General features: G+C 43.1%; 1 protein-coding gene across 6 annotated transcripts in view; it reads right to left on the minus strand.

Moving 5' to 3' along the window:
- CMSS1 (cms1 ribosomal small subunit homolog) overlaps positions 1-25,643 on the minus strand; it is a 250,363-nt gene that overhangs the window by 5,625 nt on the left and 219,095 nt on the right. For all 6 annotated transcript variants that reach the window (XM_057413069.1, XM_057413072.1, XM_057413071.1 and 3 more), the window contains exons 2-8: positions 21,064-21,164; positions 16,290-16,361; positions 13,557-13,686; positions 3,892-3,951; positions 3,074-3,176; positions 1,606-1,666; positions 674-761 (exon numbers count right to left, since the gene is read on the minus strand). In XM_057413069.1, coding sequence (XP_057269052.1) covers positions 674-761; positions 1,606-1,666; positions 3,074-3,176; positions 3,892-3,951; positions 13,557-13,686; positions 16,290-16,361; positions 21,064-21,164 — 615 coding nt within the window. The remainder of the gene's footprint in view (positions 1-673; positions 762-1,605; positions 1,667-3,073; positions 3,177-3,891; positions 3,952-13,556; positions 13,687-16,289; positions 16,362-21,063; positions 21,165-25,643) is intronic.

Genomic DNA, 25,643 nt, shown 5'->3' on the forward strand with positions numbered 1-25,643 from the left:
ACTCAAAATTTAGGAAAAAGAGATTTACATAGCATAATGAATTTCACTACAGGCAAATCAGAAATAAAATCAAATCATGAAGAAAATCTTTCGTTCACCCCTCACAAAAGTTTACACTGAGCTCAGAGTGACATATGATACAATGACTTCTGCCATTATTTCCTTTTGATTACTTGCAGTGTTTGGTTTCCTGAACTGTATCTTACACCATGGTTTTGTAATCACTTTCAAGTCAGCATAAATCAGTATTTCTACCAAAAGAGGAAGTCCCCCACCTCTGTCTGCTCGTTACCTGATTTTGTGTGCACACTGGTTTTGTTTTAATTGGGATCAGTTCTAATTGGGATCAGTTCACTGAGCTGCCAAACAGACTCCTGAGCTAGCACAAGATCAGGAAGCAGGAATAAATGGGCACTGACTAGGGAGGGGGGGGAAGTATTAATTTCTCAGCTAATACTGATTTATGACAGCTTAAATTGATCATAAAATCAACTACTAAAATCTTGACCTCATTTTGGCTGACATAGAAGTGGAGAAAGAGAAGAACTGTACAGTTTAATGCCCAAATTCATAGATTCATGTCAACCTCAGCACTTCAAAACCAATTTAAGTCTCGCTTCTCATGAGTCCAAGTATAAGATACCTTCGGAGAAAACCCTCCTTGCTCTCCTACCTTGCTCCACTAGCGCTTTTACTCTCCCAGGAGTTCCAACCCCAATGTGGAACACGCCTTTCTCCAACATATTCAACTGTTCTTTAATCTAATTTGGAAAGAAAAAGACAAACCACAGTAAAGCCATGACTGTTTTAAAGTTTCTTCGCAAAGAGCTGGAAATAAATTCAAAATCTCACAGTATCTCCTTCCAGAACACCATCAAATATCAAATGCTATTCATCTTTCAAACTGTCAAACTGATATATCTGGGAGAAAGTTCAAGAAATCTAACAGCCAGCTGAGCATCACACTTCTCTAGAAGATCAGTAATTTTCAACTTCAAAAATCTGCTACTGCACCAGCTATTTTTGGAGGTTAGACCAATATGCTTCCTTCAACATCTAAACAAAGTATCTGGAAATATCTGGAAAACTGGTAAAGTTGAATTAGCTCTAAACTGTAAGATGAAGACATTGGAAAAGGGTGAATTAAAGCAAGTGACATTTGTGTGTTTGACAGCATTTATATCAAAGGCCAAATGTCCACTCATTACTTCCAACATCCACACAATGTGTGCCCTCCAACAGGTACGGATATTGGGTATCCAGGCATCCAACGGCAGAATGCAAATGTGGCTGCTAGTACAGTTTGCTTCTACAAACCTATGTGTGAGAACCTTCTATTTAAACAGGCAAAAGCCATTTGAATGAGTACCTCACAAGAATGTGGAACATCTTTAAAACATTGCAAATGCATACGCATCTACATTCTGTATAGGACTGCACCAGAGATATGAGAGATGACATTTGACTAGATTTCTCAAATGGCAATCAATGTTACTAAAGAACGCTATATGAAAGGCACTATTGCTAAATGCTTTACAAAGAAAATGATACAACACTAGTTAGTCATTTAGTTGTTCTATCAGAATTCCCTTGCAGCTCTCTTACCTTTATGTGCTTTGCAAACAACTTGAGAACTCTACAGTCTCCTTTAAATGCTGTCATTGACCTAGCAATAAAAATATGGAAAAAGGAAATGCAAGCATCAGGGCTAGGATTAAGACCACAGAGAGAGAAAGTAAAACTAACTGGCATTTCTCAGTGTGCTTGAGACACAGTCCCCCACTGACCCCTGCTTGTACTTTAAACACTACCTACATTCCCGTTTGCTACTTGATCAATAGTCATCAACAGCTGGACAAACACGATAGAAGGTATCAGTAGGGGGCAATATTGTTAAGATAGCTTTTCAGCTATTTAATAATTATGGCCTGTGCTTTCATAGCTAACTTAGTTCAAAACTGACTAATCCACAAATTCTAATTCAAAAATATCTCAGCTACTGAGATATAGGCATGAACGAACATCCATGTGTGTGCACAAAAGGAAAGATCTGCCCATGGACCAATTGATGTTTTAGAGTCTTCCTGCAGCATGGCTGCTGCGGAAACCTAGGCTGCTACAGTCTTTACTGCAGAGATCGTTCCAATTCCAGTTAACCAAACCTCATTTGTCAGAGAACCTCACTTATTTTTCTGTCACTCCATTTTGGCACACAGTAGCAAACTCTATGTTCTGTATTAATCCAGCAGAACAGGACACAGTCAGTACTTAATGAATGCCATTTGAGACAGCTTTGTCTGCATGCTTCTTGCAGGGCACAAAATTTTAATTTTCTCCTGTTTATACACAAGTATACATATAAATCACTTAAGTCTCAGAGGGCAATATCTGCATGCAGGGGGTGAGCACTACTAACACATCTGCTGTATATACGCTTCCATCTGTGGCATGAAGTCAAACTTCCCAACTCTCCATCTTACGCTGAACTGACAGAAAATCACAGGAAATGGGGTCAAGACACAAAAGGCAATGGTGAAATTTGTGAGGTATACATTAACTCATCAAAGCCATCAAGACTCCTGGAATAAGAAGTGGGAGGATAAAGAAGGGGAAAGAAGAGGACAGGGCACACTGAAAATCATCTCTGCACAGAAGTTTTGCCAGGCTGAGAACCTGGAAGCATTCAGGCCAGATGCATGCATTGGCACTTGATGCCCTGGGATTACATGTGCTCATGGCCTTTGGTGCAGTCATGATTTCTAGTGGTGGGTCATGATGTTTTACGGCTTTACTCTGTTCCCAGATGTAACATGTTGCATGTTTCCCCCAAACCGTTTATAGCTTTTTTTTTTAAATAAAAATAGCACTTCTATGCAACTGAAGTACTGCTACTTCAACCTAAAAACAAACACCAGGCTCCCACAGTTTAAAGAAGCAAGGCATATTGCATCAGTTCAAGTCAGTGAATTTGTTGGCTAGCAGAGGACAGTGGCCCAGTTTTGCCTTTATGTCTGTGGTTCCAAGACAAAACCTCTGACTGCCAAACTCAACATAACATTTGCTATCGACATACTTGATGAGTTCCAAGGAACGAAGGGCAGAACTGCAGATAACCAGCATCACCACTGACTTCTTCTCCGTGTGGTTTTTACGGAGTTTTGCCCACTTAGGACAGACTGCAATGAAAAAGCCCATGTACACATACACAGAAAGTATGACATGCCACAATTTTAAATTACAAGAGTACATGATAGCCATTCTCTCTACCAAGTACATGGTAGCCAGCAGCAAGAACACACACGCTGACTCCTATGAGGTCTGGATCTCTGGCAACACTTGTACATTTAGTCATGGCTGAGAAATTGGAAAATAAAATGCCCAAAATAAATAAAATCCAGAAATATCACGTAACAGACCAAATTAGATAAGCATTAAAAATCAACAGTTCATAAGGTGACACTGTCTTTATTTGCCACATATGGCAATTTGTATCCAAGAAAATCAATTGAAAGGAAACATTTACCAGACCAGAAGTTCTATATAAATAAACAGAAGAATACAAATTCTCTTGGTTCATGTCAGCAGACAGCTGCAGGATTTTTACTGTAAGACAATACATACACCTATTTATGAAGCCATAATAAATTACTGCCAAGTAATCCCTAGCATTCAGAGGAAACTCTACAAAATTTTGATACAAAAAACGTGACAGTAAAAAAGAGCCAGAAAAACAAGACCTGTCGTGAAGAAAAGAAAAAAGCAAACCCTTAAAGTCATTAATACTTAATAATTAAAAATATTTGGAGGTACAGATGAAAAATTCAATAATATTGCATTAACAATATTTTCCATACAACTTTCATCTCACCCAGACCCAACATTTTAACTCACTTTCCTTCAGGTATGAAGAAAAACTGTGGGTGAGATCATTGGCGGGCAAAAAGCACGAATCTGAAAACATAAAGGAAAACATTGTTCTGTTGATGTATTTTTAACAGGAAAAGAAGCACATACTTTTATAGGATAACTACTAGTTATATTAATGAAATCACAAGTGTGTTGAAACCCATCATCAATTAAATTACCGTTTGTGAATCAAAGGTTAATCTACCTATGATGCAATAAATTTGCAGATCACCCAAACAATTCATAATGTGTAAATGCAAGAATCTGTCAATAATCTACCTGTCAATAACTTTGTTCCTCTTTCTGGCCTTTCATATTGTGATAATCTACCTAACTATGTTGACCCTAATCGTAACACCTACACTTCATTTTAATGCCTTCCTCTTCCTTTATTTCCCAATGACTGCCTATCTTTTAAGCTGGTCACTATGTTAACTAGTTATGTCTTACAAGCACTTTGTGGCAGACATTTAATTTTAAGCTTCACACAGAGGCAGTGGAGAAAGACAAGGTCCTAACATGTTCTTTGGAAGGTCCTTTCTCCAGTGTCTGTCTAGAAAATCTACATTCTTAAGAAGGTGATTAAAATTAAATTGTCTGAAAACTTGCCATTGTTGTCAAGGGTCTTTGCCTGATGGAAAAATATGCTCCCACAGAGCATTAACAATTCTGTCTTCAGGGACCCACGTATTTGTCATCATTCTGCATGAAGCACAGCACCTCATGGTGCCTGTCTATGGATGTCTGCTGACATATTTTAACTAAATTTTAAGGTTTCCCCAGTGTATGGTGCACTGTGCCAATGCTGGCAGCATCAATCCGCGATTTCCACTGGAATAGACAATGCGACAAACATTGGTTTGTAGTTTGGTGCTGATGCCTAGCTGAAGGCCTGCCTGTGCAGTTTCTTGAGCACAGCTGCTCTACATCACTGTATCTTCCATTTAACAGGTGTTGTCTTGCTAAAACTTTTATTTTTCATTGATCCCTTTTATTAAACTCAGAGATTGACATTTACTGGAATTTGAGTTCCAAAGGGAACGAATGTACAACTGAAGAATTAGCAGCTGACTTACTTGTAAAAATGTGTTTAAAAGATGCACTTGATGGTGGTGGCTTCTAATAGATCATTCCTAAAGGACATGAGCTTCAATCACTGACTTTTCACCAAGAGTCTAACAACACTTCAAATTAACAATTTCAAATGAGTTTCAGAAAGAAGGGAAAAAACACTACAGACTGCAGCAAGAGACCCCAGACTGCTGTGAGAGACCATGCTGTCTACAAACCTGACCTTTTGCACCATGTCAATTAACATGAACACACAGCTCCAAGTAGTTGCTTGTTACTTGCTCAGTGCTTTGACATGAAGGACTTAACAGCTGTAGAAGTTTGCAGACTCCACAGCACTCTAAGCCTCCAACTCCCAGCATAAAAAGAAAGATTATCTCCATCCAGCTCAAGAGCTAATCCATATGGAAATGAGCTATTTCACTAGTCTGAAGGACTCTTTTAGTAAGAAAGAAACAAAAGTAATTTATTATTTACTAAAAACCGTAAGGTCTAAAAGTACTTAAAACAAGCTTTTCAAAGCAATCTGTATGGGACTTCTCCTGGTTTTCTTGATTCAACAAGAAAGCTGAACTTGCCCTATAGAAAAAAAAGAAGGGTCAACCTAGAATCACAGATGTTAAGGAGAATATTTACCTAGAAAGACAGGTTTAAATATTAAAACAGAGAAATCACTGCCAGGCTAGAAGGCTTCTATATTGGGCACAGGTCACTAAGAGTTCAAGTATCAGAGGTATATGTATGTAGGTTAGTTAGCAGGCTATTTGAGTACTACTATGTCCTGGGTTCAGCAGTAGCAGTTGTGTTTCTCCTTCGTGGTAGCTGGTGCAGTGCTGTGTTTTGACTTCCAGCCTGGGAACAGTGCTGGTGATACCGATGTTTTCGGTTGTTGCTAAGTGATGTTTACCCTGACCAAGGACTTTGTGAGGCTCATGCTATGCCAGGGAGGAGGGGAAGCCAGGAGGAAGCAGAGACGGGGTGCCTGACCCAGGCTAGCCAAGGAGGTATTCCATACCACAGCACGTCATGCCCGTGGCGGGGGGTAACTGGGAGTTACCCAGAAGGACACAGGCTTCCTGGTGGGCCTGGTTTCTTGGCCGGTGGTATCGTATTCTCTTCCCTTGTTATTTTCTCTTATCATTGTTGTAGTTGGTAGTAGCAGTGGTGATTTGTGTTGTACATTGGTTGCTGGACTGTTCTTGTCTCAACCCGTGGGAGTTGCACTCTTTCGATCCTCCTCCCCGTTCCTCCGGGAGCAGGGAAGGGAAGAGCCCTGGTGGGGGGGGCCTCAACTGTTGTCAGCCCAGCACCACTCACTGGGAGTGAGTGAACAAGTTGCCTGACTGGGTTTAAACCACGACAGTTCTTTTTGGCGCCCAATGTGGGGCACGAGGGGTTGAGATAACGACAGATCTGACTGGATTAATAGCCACTCGTCACAATGCTGATTTATTGGCTCTCAGGGTTGTTCCTCTTGATCTCACAGTTTCAGTATATCGTACCTTACTTCCATCTGATATTTGCTGTATTAGTGTTTTTCAAGTGTGGGGCTTGGGCTAAGGTTTTTGTCCCATTGTACTTTATGGTAATGACTTGTATTACAATAGAATCATTGATCATGAAACTGATCTGGCTTATGTTCCCAGTGTGGTAACCACCTTTATACTCTGGGAGGTATATGATGGAGGTGCTTAGCAATTACACATCTTTTTTCTCCTTCTCGGGTGGTCAACCTGTGAAGGAGACATCCTTTTACCCTCCCAGTCGCCCCCCCAGACCATTTACATTTGAGAGTTTTGAATTTTTTGAATGGCATTTTAATGCTGTTGAGACTTGTTTGCTGATGGTGATGGGAATCACCATGCTAACACGCATACAGAGTGTGTTTTGCCCACAACTGATTTCAAGAGTTAAGCAGAGTCAGGTTTGGGTCTTGTCTGGGGTCAAACGATGATATAGGAGGACCAAGAGATTTTCCCTGAGGCTGGACAGTCATGAGTGGCAGGGTGTGTGGGATAGTATGGGCAAGTATCTAGGTCAGTGGGCCCCTCCAGTACTTTGGAATTTCACCACCAAACAACTGCAAAATCCAGAAGAATTAGTAACACACTTAAATGAGGTGTGTGGTCATTCTGGCCATACCAGAGACGGACAAATCATGGCAACGTGCTGGGGCTTGGCCTATGCTTACAGGGCCTTGTTCAACACTATCCAGCACCTTCAAAAGGAAAAGAATGTCGGTGGATCTGAGGGCAAAGCAACAGTCAGCGCAGCTACTCCACCTCCAGGCACAGCAGCTTCACCACCCCCAGTGACAAGTACAGTCGCTACTCAAACTTTGGCTGCAGTGAACAGTGCAGCTACCCCAGCGGCAAGTACAGCAGCTGCTCAAACTTCAACTGCAGCAGACAGCGCAGTTACCCCAGCTCCAAGCACAGCAGATGCACCACCCCCAGCAACAAGCACAGTCGCTACTCAAACCACAGTGATAATCACTGCAGCCAAACCAGAGGACCAATTCGTACCAATATCGGTTGCCCCTGTTCGCAAGAGAAAAAGCAAAAAAGAGGCAAGAAGGGTGAAGCAAGGTGAAGAAACAGTGTATTCACCACCCGGTCCAGAATCTGATCAGGAGTCATCATCACATGACGAAGAAGAAGAGGTAACTTCTCGACCTCGGACCTCAACCGAGCTGCAGAATATGCGAAAAGATTTTACCCGTCAACCAGGGGAGCACATCATCACCCGATTGCCCCAATGCTGGGACAATGGGGCCGATGGTCACGAGCTAGAAGGTACAGAAGCCAAGCAGCTGGGATCACTTGCTAGAGAAGGGGGAATTGACAAAGCAGTTGCAAAAAAGAAAAAGTCCCTCAGCCTTTGGAGGTGGCTCTTGGCAGCTGTGAAAGAAAGGCTTCCATACAAGGACGATGTTATGAGTTGTTCAGCCAAGTGGACTACTATAGACAAAGGCATCCAGTCTCTGAGGGAATCAGCCATCGTAGAGATGATCTATCACATCAAGCCGAATAACGGGGATACACCCATAGATCCAGATGAAGTTGAATGTACACGACCCATGTGGCAAAAACTTACACGGAATGCACCGTCATCATATGCCCATTCATTGGCAACGGTAACCTGGAATGACATAGTACCACTAACAGTGGATGAAATGGTTCATAAACTCCGAGAGTTCGAAGACAATCTCACCCCTTCCATCATCTCAGCTGTGGAAAAACTGTGCCAGGACCTCAAACAATTGAGGGACGATCTATCTGATTTATCCAGCTCCTCATGTGTACCAACACACATCTCGGCTATAAACAAAAGGCGTCCTATTGTTCGAGAGAGGAGATACAGGAGGTGTATGCCACGGGCCACCCTATGGTTTTACTTGCGGGATCATTGAGAAGACATGACAAAGTGGGATGGAAAACCTACTTCAGCTTTGGAGGAACGGGTGAGTGAACTGAAGAGGGGAGCAAGGGCCAAGACTAATCATCCCATGAGAGCTACGGCTTCAGTCTCTGGTGAGCAGTTTCCCAGATGGAGTGCAAGAGCTGATTTTACTCCAGCTCCTGTGATAACGAAGAATAATCTGTTTTACCATGACTTAAGTGTCCAACGCTGTGATGACCATTAGAGGGGCCCTGCCTCCAGCCAGGTGGAGGTAGGGGACAGTTGGATTTACTGGACTGTGTGGATCAGATGGCCTGGCACATCAGTCCCACAGAAGTATAAGGCTCTAGTAGATACCGGTGCACAGTGTACCCTGATGCCATCAAGCTGTCAAGGGGTGGAACCCATCTATATTTCTGGAGTGACAGGAGGATCCCAAGGGTTGACTGTGCTGGAGGCTGAAATCAGCCTGACTGGGAGGGAATGGCAAAAGCACCCTATTGTGACTGGTCCAGAGTCTCCATGCATCCTCTGCGTAGACTACCTCAAGAGAGGGTACTTCAAAGACCCAAAAGGGTACTGGTGGGCTTTTGATATTGCTGCTTTGGAGACTGAGGAAATTGAGCAGCTGTCCACCTTGCCTGGTCTCTCAGAAGATCCTTCTGCTGTGGGGCTGCTGAAAGTCGAAGAACAACAAGTGCCAATTGTGACCACAACAGTGCACCGGCGGCAATATCGCATCAACTGAGACTCCCTGATTCCCATCCATCAGCTGATCCATAGACTGGAGAGTCAGGGAGTGATCAGCAGGACCCGCTCACCCTTTAATAGCCCCATATGGCCAGTGCGAAAGTCTAATGGAGAATGGAGACTAACAGTAGACTATCGTGGCCTGAATGAAGTCACACCACCATTGAGTGCTGCCGTACCGGACATGCTAGAACTTCAGTATGAACTAGAGTCAAAGGCAGCCAAGTGGTATGCCACAATTGATATTGCCAATGCATTTTTCTCAATTCCTTTGGCAGCAGAGTGCAGGCCACAGTTTGCTTTTACTTGGAGGGGTGTCCAGTTCACTTGGAACCGACTGCCCCAGGGGTGGAAACACAGCCCTACCATTTGCCACGGACTGATCCAGACTGCACTGGAACAGGGGCAAGCTCCAGAACACCTGCAATACATTGATGACATTATTGTGTGGGGCGATACAGCGGAAGAAGTCTTTGAGAAAGGGAGGAGAATAATCCACATCCTGCTGAAAGCTGGTTTTGCCATAAAACGGAGTAAGGTCAAGGGACCTGCACAGGAGATTCAATTTTTGGGAATAAAATGGCAAGATAGGTATTGCCAGATCCCCACAGATGTGATCAACAAGATAACAGCAATGTCTCCACCAACTAATAAGAAAGAAACGCAAGCTTTCTTGGGTGCTGTGGGGTTCTGGAGAATGCACATCCCAAATTACAGTTTGATTGTAAGCCTTCTCTATCATGTGACCCGGAAGAAGAATGATTTTAAATGGGGCCCTGAGCAACAACAAGCCTTTGAGCAAATTAAACGCGAGATAGTTCATGCAGCAGCCCTTGGACCTGTCCGGACCGGGCCAGATGTAAAAAATGTACTGTACACTGCAGCTGGGGAGAACGGTCCTACCTGGAGCCTCTGGCAGAAAGCTCCAGGGGAGACTCGAGGTCGACCCCTCGGCTTTTGGAGTGGGGGATACAAAGGATCTGAGGCCAGCTATACCCCAACTGAGAAAGATACTGGCAGCCTATGAAGGGGTTCGAGCTGCTTCGGAAGTGATTGGCACTGAAGCACAGCTCCTCCTGGCACCTTGCTTGCCCGTGCTGGGCTGGATGTTCAAAGGCAGGGTCTCCTCTACACATCATGCAACTGATGCTACATGGAGTAAATGGGCTGCACTAATTACACAACGAACTCAAATAGGACATCTCAGTCGTCCAGGCATTCTAGAAGTGATCATGGACTGGCCAGAGGGCAAAGATTTCAGAATGTCACCAAAGGAGGAGGCGGTGCGTGCTGAAGAGGCCCCACCATATAATAAACTGTCAGAAAGTGAAAAGCATTATGCCTTGTTTACTGATGGCTCTTGCCGTATTGCGGGAAAGCATCGGAGATGGAAGGCAGCTGTATGGAGTCCTGGACGACAAGTTGCAGAAACTGCTGAAGGAGAGGGTGAATCGAGTCAGTTTGCCAAGGTGAAAGCCATCCAGCTGGCCCTGGACATTGCTGAACGAGAAAAGTGGCCAGTACTTTATCTCTACACTGACTCATGGATGGTGGCAAATGCCCTGTGGGGGTGGTTGAAGCAATGGAAGCAGAGCAACTGGCAACGCAGAGGTAAACCCACCTGGGCTGCTGCACTGTGGAAAGATATTGCTGCCCGGGTGCAGAACCTGGTGGTGAAGGTATGTCATGTAGATGCCCATGTACCCAAGAGTCGGGCCACTGAGGAACACCAGAGCAACCAACAAGTGGATAAAGCGGCTAAGATTGAAGTGGCTCAGATGGACTTAGATTGGCAACATAAAGGTGAATTATTTTTGGCCTGGTGGGCCCATGACACTTCAGGCCATCAGGGCAGAGATGCAACATATAGATGGGCTCGTGATCGAGGGGTGGACTTAACAACGGACACTATTGCCCAGGTTATTCATGAGTGTGAAACATGTGCTGCAATTAAACAAGACAAACGGTTAAAGCCTCTTTGGTATGGAAGACAATGGTTGAAGTATAGCTATGTGGAGGCCTGGCAGATTGACTATATCACACTGCCATCAACCCGCCAAGGCAAGCGCCATATGCTTACCATGGTGGAAGCAACCACAGGGTGGCTGAAAACATACTCTGTGCCCCATGCCACTGCCCAGAACACTATCCTGGGCCTTGAGAAACAGATTTTGTGGCGACACGGCACCCCAGAGAGAATCGAGCCGGACAGTGGGACTCACTTCCAGAATAACCTTATAGATATTTGGGCCAAAGAGCATGGCATTGAGTGGGTATATCACATCCCCTACCATGCACCAGCCTCTGGGAAAATCGCACGGTACAATGGGCTGTTAAAAACTACACTGAGAGCAATGGGTGGGGGAACTTTCAAGCACTGGGATACACACTTACCAAAGGCCACCTGGTTGGTCAACACCAGAGGATCTGCCAACAGGGCCGGCCCAGCCCAGTCAGAACTTTTACATATTGTAGAGGAGGACAAAGTTCCCGTGGTGCATATGAAGAATTTGCTGGGGAAGACAGTCTGGGTTATTCATGCTTCAGGTAAAGGCAAACCCACTCGTGGGATTGCTTCTGCTCAGGGACCTGGATGACCTGGATATACTTGGTGGGTAATGCGGGAAGATGGGGAAGCCCAATGTATACCTCAAGGGGATTTGATTTTAGGGGAAAACAGCCAGTGAACTCAATTGTATGCTGTTGCCTGCTGTGTAATACTTTTATAGCCCATCAGCTAGATGTCTTCAGGTCACCAGCATCTAGCCCTGACTTCCCTCCAACCATCAACCCAACAGAGAATGAACTTTGATAGAACCGGATGAGTTCCGCATTAAAGGAACGATCAGCATCAGCAGGCAACGATCCAATACTGCACACAGCCTTTCCTGCCCTGAAAGATTGTTACAAGAGATGGAACCTGACATCATGGACCGAATGGACTCGGCAGCATTATAGGGATTGGTCCATGCACTAAGAAAATGATCTCTTTCTCTTGGTCTGTGTGTATATGGATGTATATATGTGGGAGAGCGATGGTGTATTGAAAATGTGGGATCTGAGCACGACGTGAATGGCATGGAATAAGGGGTGGATAATGTCCTGGGTTCAGCAGTAGCAGTCATGTTTCCCCTTCTTGGTAGCTGGTGCAGTGCTGTGTTTTGACTTCCAGGCTGGGAACAGTGCTGGTGATACCGATGTTTTCGGTTGTTGCTAAGTGACGTTTACCCTGACCAAGGACTTTGTGAGGCTCATGCTCTGCCAGGGAGGAGGGGAAGCCAGGAGGAAGCAGAGATGGGGTGCCTGACCCAGGCTAGCCAGGGAGGTATTCCATACCACAGCACATCATGCCCGGGGTGGGGGTTAACTGGGAGTTACCCGGAAGGACACGGGCTTCCTGGTGGGCCTGGTTTCTTGGCCGGTGGTATTGTATTCTCTTCCCTTGTTATTTTCCCTTATCATTGTTGTAGTTGGTAGTAGCGGTGGTGATTTGTGTTGTACATTGGTTGCTGGACTGTTCTTGTCTCAACCCGTAGGAGTTGCACTCTCTCGATCCTCCTCCCCGTTCCTCCGGGAGCAGAGAAGGGGAGAGCCCTGGTGGGGGGGGGGGGGGGGGGGGGGGGGGGGGCTCGATTGTTGTCAGCTCGGCACCACTCACTGGGAGTGAGTGAGCAAGTTGCCTGACTGGGTTTAAACCAGAACATACTAGCAAATAATGGACAGTCCCCGTCAAATGAGAGTGCCTCCTCGTCTACAGTATAAGCAGAAAAGAAGTTCACTGTTATCTTCATCTCTAATGCAACCTCCAACTGACAGAAGCTAACCCTGCTCTACCCTGCTTTGCCTTTTCTATCACAGGGTTTTAACTGAAGACAAAATACAGGAAACCAAAAAGGGTCCTCGTCATGGTTAAAACTTGGCCACTTTACACTTGGACGAAAACCATCATCTCATTTCATGCCACTCCTTGAAAAACTATTACATTCAACATCTCAGTGATTCTACGAGCTCAACCACATCAGAATGATGTCTCATTACTTCTTTGTCTACTCCTATTGTCAGTCCTCCTGCTGTGCACCTGGATCAACTGTGATAAACTCAGAAATAAAATACATTTTCAGTATCTCAGCATCTTGGAAGCTATTATTAGGAATCATATAATTCCTATTAGAAAACTGAGCTCCTGAAATACTTTGCAATAAAAGGACACATTTAAACAATGTTCCTTTTCATTTCTGTAACTCCAAGAAACCTTTATTCTAAAGAAACTAACATCTCTACTTCAATATCAAATTAATGTACTGTATAAGAATGTATTTCCACAAAAAGTACAACTCAAGATCTGTTCCCCAAATCCTCTTCCTTCTGCAGAAAAAGAACTCAACGGTATCATGAAAAAACAGTATTTATCTATTAAATATAGTTACCTGAGAGCTTTAATTCCTCCATTTCAATCACTGAACGGTTTTCACCAAAATGCTGGCTAAGCAGATTTTGTAGATCTGCAGGAACACCAGGTTTTGGAGCGGATTTTTCCAAAATATCAGAAATTTTCTTCTATAAAAAACAAATAAAATGGGTAAGTATGGCACTTCTGTAATTTCTGCTCTTTGGCTAACACCACTGTAAATAAATGTTACTTGATAGCTTTATACAGTTATACTGGTTTAATTACAGCTTAATTAGAAAAACACCTTACAATGGGACAAGATTCCTGTAGTTGTGAGAATGCAGATTTCCGATGCAAGTTCAGGTACTTTGATGAGATCGACCTTGAGCCTGAAGACAAAACTCCTGTGCACTCAATGAACTGAAAGCTGCTTTGTGAGTTTTGTTATTTTTACACTTAACTCTCAATTGGAAAATTCAGGGGGTTTTCATAAGCTATTATTTTTAAAGCATAACAACAGGCATCATGTGGTTATATGTGTCTTGGTTACATTTTGATTAAAACAAGGTAACTACCTATCTATTTTGGAAGGAAAGATGGATGGCTGTATTCACAGAATACAAAAAAAATAGCGATGAAAATGAGTTAAAGAGCTCACGAAACCAGAAGTCAACTAGAAATTGTTCAGCACCTGCTCTGTTCTTCCAAATGTGTATCTTGTGAACCAAACTAGTAACTTTTAGAGCCTCGACATGAGTTCGTAACGATTGTGTCTATACCTTAGGAATGTAAACAAATACATGGGTCTGAATTTTAACTTAAGTGGAAGTGTTGCTGTATTTTTCCCTATAATTAAATGGATCACTGGAGTAGAATAGCCGTGGCTTCCTGTTGTCTGAATGATCTGCCAACATTTAAGAAAACAGTAGGTTTTAAAGGATTGCCTGGAGACAACGGCAAGAATGTGAAGCCTCTCGTTCTCACTGAGAAGAGATTCCTTTGGGAAAGGCCACAGTAAGGTTTCTCAGCTGTGTAAGCTAAACTGAACTTGCCTCATGAGGATGCATGGCAGTACAAGCTTAGAAGCGAAAAGGAGCAGGAGAGCATGGCTGGGATGGGGCAAAAGGGCACAAATCTAGGAGGCAAAGTGAGATTTCACGGACAAATGAGGTGGGACTAGAAGCATTTTTGGCAGCTTTGGAGGGACGGTAGGCACCTTCAGGGCAAATTCAGCAGTTTAAGGTCCAGGGCAGCAAAGATAAATGGAAATTTTGACGAGAGCTACAGGAGGAATTTCAACAGAGGGATAGATCTTCCATCCCTCTTTCCCTCACTCCACCCCAGCACCCACTCCCTCTTTCTCTTCCATTCCTCAGCACTCTGTCTCTCCATCTTGCCCAATACACCTACAATGGCAGCATAAGAGGCAGAAAGCTAAAGAGGGAAGGGCCATATGGGGGTTGCTGAAGACACTCCACACCACAGCAAAGGCTGCCTCTCCCAGCTGTCTGCCTCTTTGGCTACTGCCCATTTTAACTCTGCTTAAAGTCAACTGTGTGCTTGCAAAGCCCCAGATGAATCTTTGACAGCAAAACAGAACTATCAGGCTCATTTTACTTGGTAATTCAGCATAAGGTGCTATTCCACAGGACCACTATGTCATTTGTTAGGTCCCTTTGTTCCTTCAGGAAAATGATGGCACCCTGGAGGGGAGAAGCCTGATACTCAGGGAATTCCCTAAGAGCAAGAGCAAGGACACCTGAGCAAACTTTCTTCCTTCAAGGAGGATGGGGAAATGAGGAAATGTTTCTCATGCAGGATGTTTTATTATTTTTCTTGCAATTCATTCCAGATGCTTAAAAGCAAAGTGTTGATTTCCCCCCCCTCCTTTTCCTTACTTTGAGAGAATACTTTGTTTGGAACCCATAGATCAACCTGATAAATACTTCCTGATGGATTTTTGACAAGCTGTGTATGTCAACTTAGTGGCCTAGCCCCACTGAAACCAAAGGTGTAACTAAGCGCCTATTGTTTGCCTGAGAATAGGGTGTTTTTGTTAGGTCTGGTTCACCAATCTCGGGATGCTTCTGTTCTTGCAGCAGTAGAACAAGTACTGCAGTCACTTCTGCCAGAGCTGCATTTAAAAGAAAATCCCACTCTTCCCTCTTCCCATTTCCTAGATGATTGAGAGGCCTGACATAACATAAAAAGGCCACTTCTCAGCCTTGTGAAGGAGCCAACTATTTACAGTTTGTCCTGAAGGACAATTAACTTTCTGGTACTATATAATTTCCATCTAGACTGCAGAGTATGTTTGTTGTTGAGGATGAGGATTAAACATGGCCAGAGGGACAATGCGGGGTATTTATTTATACAGTTACACTACGAGGAGAAGAGCAAACAAGAACAGCTCTTGGCTTAAAAGATAAAATAGCAGTTCGAGCTTGACACACTTCTGGAATGGGGCAGATTCTGCAGTAACTGAAATTCCACCTATCTTTGATGCAGTTACATTTTCCCAGTACGCAATACATGCAAGAGTGGTGTAGACATATACAACCCTTGTGCAGAGTACAGACACATTGCTCCAGGTCAGGTTGGGAAGTGGTATTTTGAATGAAGTCAAAAAAGTAGGAATTTGTGTCTAAAAGAGGCTCCAACATCGTGACCATGTTACTTCTCATCATCACAAGGTTGTCCCAGTTCTGAATCTTGCAATAGCACATACACCCACTGCCCAGTTCCCAAACACTCTCTAGGACATTCGTACCTTCTTTCTCTTCTTTGCCTTTACAGAAGTCTCTTGTTTTTCTTCTGGCTGACTTAGAAAACACTCTGCAGGCTGCAAAGCACATATTAAAAAAAAAAAAAAGATTCAACATCAGATATCTGATCACTGGGGGGGCGGGAAGAAAAGGTCACCAAAGGGAGCTAAGAGGGGGTAGAGAAAGTAAAATGCTGGTTAGAGAAATAAAAACAAAACCAAGCTTCCCCACTTACAGAAGGGATCACATTCTTATAGTTACATGTATCCGGAGTAACTTTGGAATAGAGATCTATGTTGTAAGCAAGAGTAGAATAAAAGAACAGAAAGTTGAAACATGTAAGTTGTAGCCACAATTCCATAAAATGGTGAAAAGCAGGTTTTGATACATCTAAAAAAAAATCAAGAGGAAAATATGAACAAAAGATTTCACAAACTTTGTATTTTTAACCTCTATTATTGTGTGTGATTGTCTAAACTTTGCCAATAGTGCTCTACAATAGCTGGGTCTAAGGTGATCATCCAGACAGTGAAAGATGCCAGGAAAGTGGGCAAGAATAATTGGAAACAATCATACTCTGGATTTCCTTTTACATTTGTAATATAAAATTTAGGAAAACATGTTTTGAGTTTGTTCTACCCCATTCTTGCTTTGTCTCCCCATAGCAGGCAGGGTCAAATACACACAAGCAAAATACATGGTGCATTTCAGAACAATCTTCATCCAACATGTGTTGCTACCATTAACCCTCTTTTGTGCCTGAGTGAGCAAGTTGAATTGGTCCATTTGTACCAGAGTCCCTGTTCACATAAGCTAGGTTTAGGATTTGTCCTTAGATACCTAAAATGGTCCAAAACAGAGGAAGTGAGGCATAGGCTTTCCTTGTTTTGAGCATAGTGATTCCTTTTTTCTTTTGCCTTCTTAGGGACTTTTGCTTCATGGAAATGCAAATTAATCTACATAGAAGGGTTTTAGAGCTTAATATGTGACTTGATGAAGAGCAATGGGAAAACAGGCTAAGCTGCAGGAAAACCTCCTTAATATTAGGATGCATTTGGCTGGAAAAATCTGCTCTGGTGAGAAACTGTGGAGAAGTCTCATCACATGGAGCACAAAAAGCTCAGGAACAGCAAATCCAGTGCTGCTCCCTGGGGAAAGCCCGGAAGAAAAGTATCAGCAGAAAAGGGAGCCCAGCTGAAAGCCAGAGAAGCTGCTCCTTTGTTCCCTTGTGAGGGCAGTTTCAACATGACAAAAGACAAGTTAACAGAAGTTCAGACTATATGAGCCTTTCTGAGTCCTCCTTGCACTCCCCTCCCCTTAACAGGAGGACACTTCATGACAACTAGTACTATATGACCCTACCCAGCACTTTGTGGCTTTCCAAGCCCACTCTCACATCCTTGTCAGAAACATTTTGTGGAGTTTAATTGTTCACATTAAGCCTACATTTCCCTTTTACTCTCCACTCCTCTGGCTAATTTAGCTATAAAAACCAGGATACTATCATGTTTAAAACAAATGACCTATTGCTTGCTTCTGCTTTCTGTGCCATGATGCAACCACAGCCAGTGCACTGGTAAAGGCAGCAATACTCTACAGACGTGGCCATGAAACTGGTTGAGATTTGAAATGGTACTTGGGAATGACCAGAGACAATTTGGTTGAGGACTGGCTACAGCCAGCAAAGCACTCTGTAACTAGAGCTGGATCAATACCTACCCATGAGAAGTGATAGGGACCGTATCTTGCCTCAACACGAGACACGTGTCCCTGTGATTTTCTCGGGTATAAACAGATATTATCTTCACCAGAAATCAAGGGAACTACTGCAAGTAGAAACTCACTTCAACTAATAGTTGTGGCAAGGTTAAAATAAGCTTTTGGGGTTTATTTTTCCTTTCTTTCTTTTTTAATAATCTCTCTCCTGACTCTGATTCAAGTGCTTTTAAAACACCACCATACATTTTTTCATTCCTATCCCTAAAATTAGCACTCCCACACATTGAGACTGAAACAGAGGTACTCTCTGCTTTCAATTCCTGCTCTACCCTTACACATGCCAGCTGTCCATAGATAATCAAAGACCGCTTGCCAGGTGTTTTAATCATAAATTCCATGTTCAACATACTTTATTTGGAGAACAAGCCTTTGGATCGATTTAGTCAAGGGATATTAACTAGCAATCAAAAAGGCAGAAAGGGGCCAACCTGAATCTCTTTCCTCCAGTAAAGGATGATGTTCCTCTACCCTAGAAAGTGCTACTGCTCTTTCAGCATATTGAAAAATGTTATGCATTCACTTCAGGCCCATTTCTCCTTCCATATATATAGTGAATTCTTTTACATAAATATGCAGAACACTCCCAACAGGTAGCTGCATAAGAAAAGAATAAAACTGTGGCACAGAGCTGAAAAATACTCTCCAATAGAAACCAAATTTCCTCACTGATACCCCCTCATTTAGTTGTTTAATAGTATCCCCAAATACCACAGCTTCTTTTTCGAAGGCAGTATGCAAGCAGTTATTTCAACAGCAAAAGAAATACAAAGCAGTCACAGAAGTACACAGCAGGCTTGTAGCCAAAGTCTTGCTTCTTCAGAGAAGCATGTTAAGACTCAAAATTATCTCCTTTACAATAGCATATATATATTTAGGCATAGTATGCTATTAGCCCAGCAATAATGAGTCCACTCTATTACAACATTAAAAATAATGCCATAAGAGAAACTTCAGGGTGGTGAATGGCTGTAAGCTTACTTATCTTTGATGATCTGCAGTCTAAAATACGAGGGCATCTGATCTAGACTGAACTTCTGACCCTTATCCAAACGTTAGTTGCCTACCTACTTATGCAATAGCTCTTTAAATACCACCCTTAAGAAAATGACATTTGCATGTTTTTCTTATGCAAGACACAGAGCAGACAACTGTTTTTTGACATGGTTCCCCCGCGCTCTGTGTTTTTATGCTATTTTTACATGGAAGTTCTTAAAATGCAGAAAACAGGAAATTTGTGCTGAGACCAGTGATTTATGACCCAGAATGTCATAAATTCTTTGTTTGTTAATCATAGGCAGAACATAAAATATTTCCTGCATTATATTTCTAACAGTTTTTTTTCTTTACGTGTTGCCAAGTTACTGCGAATTCGAATATAGAGTGAAAACATTCTTGCCTGAGTGTGGAAGTTTACATTCTAGATCAGCCATATACTCTGACTTTTAGTTTTTGACAAAGTAAGCACATCAAATACTCCATTCAGTTTGGAGACAAATTATTCATTTCACTGTAAGCCTGAGGACAGCCTGCAAGCTAAAAACATAAATGCTTGCAGTTCTATTTGGTTGTCTCCTGACTGGCTTTAAGGTGCCAAGTCCACTGCAGAACAGCTTCCAGCCTGTGAATAAGGCAGGGATTAATAAAACAGGTTATGTTATATGCACCAAAACTACAGAACTACTAGCTTTCTGTAGACACATCTGATTTTGCAATTGTTTTGCAAACATGACATGTCCGTGACTTTAAGCTCCCATGAAACTCCTGGAGTTTTGTGGCTAGATATCAAAATACCCAATTCCAAAATGCAAACTAGTATTTTTTATATGACAGGAAGAGTTGTGGCTTGTGTTCTGCTGTAGCTTAGCAGTCCCAGTCCACCCTGTCAGGATAACTTGTAATGGCTATCTTATGTTCTTACAGAAAGGAAAGAACAAAGCAACTTCGCCAAACAAATTGTCTTGACTTAGTTCCAAATGTTGAAGTGAAGATAATGGTGATAAAAAGTGGCTCCACAAGCGTCCTCCTCGAGTTGAAGTCCTCAGCATCAAACCCCTGGTAGAGCATGTACAAAGGCAATACAGCTTTCTCTTGTATTGCTCTGTTCTCTCTTTCCTAATCAAAACATGGAACCAGTTCAGATATTTATTTCTCTCACTTCACCTCTGGTTTCCTTGGAAAGACACCCCAAAGCATAGTAATTTCTACTGTGCTGTTTTAACACTTCTCTGTTACAAAAAAAAACCCATCTCTGAAAATGGTTTTCACTTTGGCAACTGCATTCACACTGTGAATTTACTATTGATGTAGAGGTCAAAATTAATATCTGTAACCTCAAGGAGAGATAGTTTCCAATGTAATTTTAGCTGTTTAACAGCCATTTGCTTGATTCTGCTATACGGTATCAGGAAGGAAGAGGAAATTTACTTTCAAACAAGAGACTCTTAAAATCATCTGACCTCTAGATGACTCGTTTTTGCTGTATTTGGAGTGATGCTGTATGTCAAAAACCTTGCTGCCTTTTGCTTGGCATATATATTTAATGCTGAACAAGCCAGTTCCTACTGGTTTTAAGGGAAGCTTTTATTAGTGAAAGGCTATGAAAATATCAATCCATGTAGAACTAAATTCCTCTTCACTTAGACCTTGCACTGAGGAGATTATTGGGTAGAGATCTGTACAGCACATAAATACAGTTTTCAAGACCTTGTGTGTGTGGGGAAAGAGAAAAGATTATAGGGGAGGATGCTTGGTAGGCACCATCCAGGCTTTCATCGCTACGAAGTCATGTTGTAACAGACAGGCTTGGCACAAAACAAGAGTGGATTTATTGAAATGTACTGGGTTGTGATCAGTTCCAATTAAGGCAAAATAATTTAATAAAACAATCTTAAGAGATCAGACAAAGCGTGAAGTAAACTGTCTCTTTCCTGAAAAAATGGGGATTATGTTTCCTTATGCAGTATCATCTCTGTGATCTACATGACTGCTACATTTACAAACCTGCTTTCTTTTCTTTGTCATGGCAGGTTTGGAATCTGAATCTTTATGTCTTGCTGTCCTGTTGTCACTTGCTTTCTCAACAGCTTCATCTTCTGAAGGATCTAAGGAGAAAAAAGAAGACTGTTTTTCAAATCCATCTCCTATCTTTGCATTCAAAAATAGGGACTATGGTCCACAGGATCACTGTCAAAATACATCTTCCTTGCTAAGTTTTCTGACACTTCTTTCAGAATAAGTCATCTCCTCCTACTAAAACAAGTCGTACAGATGAAGGGAGAAAACAACCAAACACACACAAAAATGCACACAACCTCCACCCCCAGCCTCCATCTAAAAGTTCCAAATGCCTTATTGCCAGCAATTACCTAGAAGAGGAAAAAATAAAAGATTGGTATAATGTCCTATTGTATAAAAATATATACAGCCATTTTCTGCATGTACATTTTGTCTCTCCTACTTCAGTAATTATTAGGCAAAGGCACTATACCCGAAGTTTTAGCAGAATGCCCATAAAACTGAAAAAGGCTTATGTTTTGAGAGAAAACTATTTAAAATAAGGTGTTTCTACTCATTTTATTCTTCATCTCTTTTATCTATAAAGAGACTTTGGGGGAAAAAAAATATCCACAGCAACATTTCCCTTTTGCTATATTAGTGCTTAACATCTGCTGAAACACAAAAGTTTTTGCTGGGGACTGAATTACTTCCCTGATCATTGCCAGAAGTATTAAGATACATCAAACTGAATTATTCAATTTCTGTATCTAGAGTATTTCCACCCAACTGGTACTTAGTCATTGTTGCAATCTCCTGCATTCTGAAGTTCTAAATTCACTTCAGATTCAAGATTGAAGAGGAACAGTATGATTTCTTCAGTATCACCTGAAGTACACATGATGTTAACTACATCTATGCAATCACTACCTATGAGCAGAGTAAACTGATGGCCAGAGAACATATGACAGAAAGAAAATAAATTATGGCTGGTATTTACTAATTCTACGTTGAAATAGGTACCTAATAATAAAAGGTAACTGAAATGATATGTGAAAGATATCTCAAAGAATTTAAGTTACAGGTGAAGTAAAAGAATATGAAGGAGGAGAAAAAGAGATCTTTATTCATCCATAGATGCAATGTTATATATTATATGGCAATAAGGCAGCAGCTTTGAAAATCCTAATGCAACCCAACAGGCAACAAAATGGGTACATACTTAACACCTGTAAAGAAAGATACCATCTTGTAACTCCTTTGCCCCTTTGAAAGGCTTGCGTAACAGTCAGCATCCTAAAGTTGGGTTCTGACAGCTGTTAGACTTCAAAAAAGTTTGAGAAGTAGAAAGCTAGCGAAGAAAATCAGTGTGTGTTTTAGCAAGTTTGGCTCCTATGACTGAAGTGTTGGAATGGAAGGTTACAGGCTTTTTAGAGAAGACAGGCCTGGCAGGCGGGGAGGAGGAGTTGCCCTTTATGTCAGGGATAGGCTGGAGAGTATGGAACTCTCTCTGGGGACAGGTGAACAGTCCACAGAGAGTTTGTGGGTCAGGGTTAAAGGGAATATAGCTATGGGAGACATTACTGTGGGCATCTGTTACAGACCGCCTCATCAAGGAGAACCTGTGGATGAAGCACTCTATAGACAGATAGGAAAAGCCTCACGCTCACAGGACCTTGTTCTCATGGGTGACTTCAACCACCCCGACATCTGTTGGAAGGACGGTACGGCCCGGCACAAGCAATCCAGGAGGTTCCTCGGTTGTGTGGAAGACAACTTCCTTCTTCAAGTAACAGAGGAGCCAACAAGGAGAGGTGCCATGCTTGACCTTGTGCTCACCAACAGGGAAGGGCTCGTTGGAAATGTGATGCTCCAGGGCAGCCTTGGATGCAGTGATCTCGAATTTGAGATCCTCAGGACAGTGAGAAGAGTGTGTAGCAAGCTCACTGCCCTGGACTTCAAAAGAGCAGACTTTGGCCTCTTCAGGAACCTGCTTAGTAAGGTTTCATGGGATACAGCCCTAGAGGGCAGGGGGGCCCAAGACTCTTGGTTGATATTCAAGGATCACCTGCTACAAGCTCAGGAGTGTTGCATCCCAACTAGAAGGAAGTGCAGCAGGAGGGCCAGGAGACCATCCTTGGATGGATAAGGAGCTGCTGAGGAAAATTCAAATGAAAAAAGAGGCTTATAAAAAGTGGAAGCAAGGACAGGCAGCCTTGGAAGAGTACAGGGATGCTGTCCGGGAAGCTAGGGACCAGGTTAGGAAAGCTAAGGCCCAGTTAGAATTAAACTTGGCTAGGGATATTAAGGATAACAGGAAGGGATTCTACAGGTACATAGCAAATAAAAAACAGACTAGGGACAACGTAGGCCCCCTCAGGAAGCTCTCAGGAGAGCTAGCTACAGAGGATTTGGAGAAGGCTGAGGTTCTGAATGACTTCCTTGCCTCGGTCTTCACTGCCAAATGCTCTGACCACACCACCCAAGTCTTGGAAGGCAGATGCAGGGACTGTGAGAATGAAGACCTCGGGCCCACTGTAGGAGACCATCTTAAGAACTTGAACATGCACAAGTGCATGGGTCCTGATAAGATCCATCCGCGGGTCCTGAAGGAGCTGGAGAATGAAGTTGCTAAGCCGCTGGCCATCATATTTGAGAAATCATGGCAGCCAGGTGAAGTTCCCAATGACTGGAAAAAGGGAAATATAACCCCCATTTTCAAGAAGGGGAAAATGGATGACCCGGGGAATTACAGACCAGTCAGTCTCACCTCTGTGCCTGGCAAAATCTTGGAGCAGATTCTCCTGGAAGGCATGCTAAGGCACATGAAGAACAACAAGGTGCTTGGTGACAGCCAGCATGGCTTCACGAAGGGGAAATCCTGCCTGACCAATTTGGTGGCCTTCTATGATGGGGCTACAGAACTGATGGACAGGGGTAGAGCAGCTGATGTCATCTACTTGGACTTGTGCAAAGCGTTCGACACTGTCCCGAATGACATCCCTGTCTCTAAATTGGAGCAACATGAATTTGACAGACGGACCACTTGGTGGATAAAGAACTGGCTGGATGGCTGCACACAAAGAGTTGTGGTCAATGGCTCAATGTCCAGCTGGAGACCAGTAACGAGTGGTGTCCCTCAGGGATTTGCTGTTGGGACCGGTCTTGTTTAGCATCTTTGTCAGTGACATGGACAGTGGGATTGAGTGTGCCCTCAGCAAGTTTGCCAATGACACCAAGCTGTGTGGTTCGGTTGATACGCTGGAGGGAAGGAATGCCATCCAGAGGGACCTTGACATGCTTGTGAGGTGGGCTGATGAAGTTTAACCATGCCAAGTGCAAGGTCCTACACCTGGGTCAGAGCAATCCCAGGCACAGCTGCAGGTTGGGAAGAGAAGAGATTCAGAGCAGCCCTGCAGAGAAGGACTTAGGGGTGCTGGCCAATGAGAAAATGAACATGAGCTGGCAGTGTGCGCTTGCAGCCCAGAAAGCCAACCATATCCTGGGCTGCATCAAAAGGAGCGTGACCAGCAGGTCAAAGGAGGTGATCCTGCCCCTCTACTCTGCTCTTGTGAGACCTCACCTGGAGTATTGTGTGCAGTTCTGGTGTCCTCAACATAAAAAGGACATGGAACTGTTGGAACAAGTCCAGAGGAGGGCCACGAGGATGATCAGGGGACTGGAGCACCTCCCACATGAAGATGGGCTGAGGAAGTTGGGGCTGTTCAGCCTGGAGAAGAGAAGGCTGCGTGGAGACCTCATAGCAGCCTTCCAGTATCTGAAGGGGGCCTATAGGGATGCTGGGGAGGGACTCTTCATTAGAGACTGTAGTGATAGGACAAGGGGTAACAGGTTAAAACTTAAACAGGGGAAGTTTAGACTGGATATAAGGAGGAAATTCTTTCCTGTTAGGGTGGTGAGGCACTGGAATGGGTTGCCCAGGGAGGTTGAGAATGCTCCATCCCTGGCAGTGTTCAAGACCAGGTTGGATGAGGCTTTGGGTGAGATGGTTTAGTGCGAGGTGTCCCTGCCCATGGCAGGGCGGTTGGAACTTGATGATCTTAAGGTCCTTTCCAACCCTAACTATTCTATGATTCTGAGTTGGATATCGTCTGTCATTAAATCTTACTTGATACAGGTTAGATTCCTGGCAAACTACAAGAGCTTTAGAAACAGAGCAGCAACTGAGAAGAGAATTTCTGTCCAGTACACTAAGAGACACCTAAGTGAAGGGGTTAGATAAGCATGTTAATGAACTTAGTTCAGACCAAAACAAACACCATGGAAGAAATGGCAGCAGTCATTTGCATCTCAACACAGGATTAAGGCATATTCTGAAATCTTAAGTGAACATCCACGAAGAAAAGCCTCTGCTTTCCAGATATAGAGCAACTGTACAAACACATACCAAATGGACATTGCAGCTCTGATGGTCTACTCGCCTATTTCTCTTCGTGGGCACATGGAGTATAGCCACATGAGTCCTAGATCCCACTGTGGGCAAGTGGCTGGTGGCAGGGAAGGAGCAGGGATGTCGCTACTGGTAACCCTTTACCACAGGATGTAACATTACCACATAACTGTAA

Source organism: Pezoporus wallicus, unplaced genomic scaffold, assembly GCF_028554395.1.
Source record: "Pezoporus wallicus isolate ANWC-B61680 ecotype Strahan unplaced genomic scaffold, APGP_CSIRO_Pwel_v1 contig_6484, whole genome shotgun sequence".
Taxonomy (NCBI): Eukaryota; Metazoa; Chordata; class Aves; order Psittaciformes; family Psittacidae; genus Pezoporus; species Pezoporus wallicus.